General features: G+C 36.5%; 1 protein-coding gene across 1 annotated transcript in view; it reads left to right on the top strand.

Moving 5' to 3' along the window:
* Slc39a12 (solute carrier family 39 member 12) overlaps positions 1 to 2,159 on the top strand; it is a 79,703-nt gene extending 77,544 nt beyond the window's left edge. Inside the window, exon 13 of the mRNA XM_031373294.1 lies at positions 1,859 to 2,159. Within this exon, the coding sequence (XP_031229154.1) occupies positions 1,859 to 1,987 (129 nt within the window). The 3' untranslated portion in view covers positions 1,988 to 2,159. The remainder of the gene's footprint in view (positions 1 to 1,858) is intronic.
* Positions 2,160 to 2,556: the final 397 nt, after the last annotated feature.

The following is a 2,556-nucleotide window of genomic DNA, read 5'->3' on the forward strand; positions in this document are numbered from 1 at the left end:
ATCTGTACAGCCCATCTTCCCTTTGTGCCCATGAGTGAGCCGATTGGGCTCTGGCCCTGGATCTAGTATCACATCTATACAGCGCATCTTCCATTTGTGCCCCTGAGTGAGCTGATTGGGCTCTGGCCCTGGATCTAGTATCACATCTGTATAGCTATGGATGGGCTATTATCTTCCCAAAGACATTGTTTCCACATAACTGAAGCTATGAACTGAACTTTTTATCTCTTGCAGGATTATGAGGAGACAGAGCTTAAGAGTGTCAGAGGAAACATAAGGAAGAATGTGTAGATGGGTTATGTGAAAAGCAAATAGAATGTACATCGGATTTTGTTGGTTAAGTGTTCTGAAAGTATATTCAATGTGAATGTTGTCACTGTTTGTGCTGCATAAAGTATTTGTGGTGTTTTCTCAAGCATGGTGCCATCTGCATAGAATAGAGGATTAATGATTTTCTCACTGGTGGAGGTTCTGTGGCTCTTACAAACATGTGTGTTCCTCTCTCATTTGTTAACCACTGTAAGTAAGCAGAGGTCTGTAGGCATAGTTCAGTAAGAGCAGCACAATTGCTTAAGCTTTTGATGACTTTTAGTTTTTGAGATAGAGTCTTGTATATCCCATGCTGGCTTCAAACTTTCCATATAGTTGAAGATGACTTCTGATTCTTCTTGCTCCATCTCCCAAGTGCTGAGATGGCAGGAATGTGCCACTATAGCTGGAACATGCTATTAATTCAGCCATATTCAAGCAAATGATAATTATCTTATCTGCAAACTAAGGAAGAGACTTAGCTCAGTACTTGGAAATAAATGTTTTCAAAATATGATCCATTAAGTGACCACAGGAGATAGGATTGCAATATAATTAGGTTGCCTATCATTAGAATTAACCATCAAAATTGCTTAAAATTATTGACATTCAAATATATTGGGTAAGGTCAGTTCATATTGTTATTTCTTTAAGAATAGCACCAACCCTAAGCTCCTAAGAATAAATACTGTCCACCACACACATAAACTTTAATATAATCTAGATATAAACCTATTACCAACATATTAGAAAAACTCATTATCTATTTCTGATTGTAATCACAAGGGAGCATGTGCCCCTGACATCTAGTACAACTGCCGTCTAGTGAAAACCAAGGACACAGATGACCACACAACAGGCTCTCAGTGATACCAACATTCAGCTAGATCTCTAGGCCACACTGACCTGAGTCTCCACACATTCCACAGGAAACAATCATGACATGACATTCTCTATGGTCTTGGGAGGGTAAGGAATTTGAACTAATACATAATCCAACAACTTTGGGTGCTTCCTATAGAAGCCCAGATGCACCTTTCTTTCCAAATGGTGCTATGACATTTGATAGACATGACGTTATATCCACTTGTCTCTTTGAGAATAAAACACAGTCCTAGGAAATGATTTCTTTGTTGTTCTAAATGTCATGGGGACCTTGGTTTTCTCTTGGACAAGAAATAAACATGAGTGCTTTGCAAAAGCTCATATATTTATTTGTTTCATAAGCCTAATGGAACAATTGGAAACTGTTCCTTTCACATTTTATCTATTTAACATTTAAACATATTCTGGAGATAAAGGGAAAGCTAGCTATGTCACTTTCAGATGTCTGCCAATGAGCGAATCCTTCCCTCTACCAGCAAGTGGCTCCAGTTAGCTTATATTTCAAACTCATGTTGAGAATAGGTATTAAACACTGGTTAACTATTTGGGGAACATTGAAGGGCATTAAGTTCTGAATAACAGAATCACTCATGCTTTCCCACAAAGCTTTTCTCAGCAGTTGAATATATCTGGATCTTATTCTGGTTTCTTGTTCTTTTTTTAGCTTCCTGAAATGACTCATGTTCAGACACAACGACCCTGGATGACGTTTCTCCTGCAGAATGTTGGATTGGTCCTTGGCTGGTTTTCTCTTTTGCTCTTAGCTGTATATGAACAGAACATTAAAATATAAGTTAAGAACCTCTAATGCCTTCCAAAATGAATTTATCTGCTCATATCTCATGTCTTCCATGTTCTCTATGCTGATAACTCAATTTGGTATTTATATTTGAGGCAAAGAATGTGTCATTTATCTTAACTTATTAATTCTATATTATAATTTTTTAGAAATATATAAAAGTGATTCTGTCTTGCATTAAAATCTTTATTCTTGTTTCTGACACTATGATGGGGTACAATAACATTTAGTGTTAGAAAATTCTGAATTCTAGTCAGCTGCAAAATATTATTTCCCTACAAAAGAATGTTTGTTACTTATATTTGAAGCAGACATTTTTGTTGGATTTTTAATTGTTAATAATATATTTGTTTTCTATGGGATTTATAAAGCATAAGCAAATAGAATTGTAGAAATGTAATAAAGGGTAGTTTCAATTACCTTTCTAAACAAATCCTCTCTTACAAGCTAGTACAACATGGTCAGCTGGAGGAATCACACCCTGGTTCAGCAGCGTATGTAAGTAATCAACTTGGGGAGTTCCAAAAGATACAGCAGAATATCCGCCTCTCCTCTGTCAAAGT

The sequence above is a fragment of the Mastomys coucha genome, unplaced genomic scaffold (assembly GCF_008632895.1).
Source record: "Mastomys coucha isolate ucsf_1 unplaced genomic scaffold, UCSF_Mcou_1 pScaffold15, whole genome shotgun sequence".
Taxonomy (NCBI): Eukaryota; Metazoa; Chordata; class Mammalia; order Rodentia; family Muridae; genus Mastomys; species Mastomys coucha.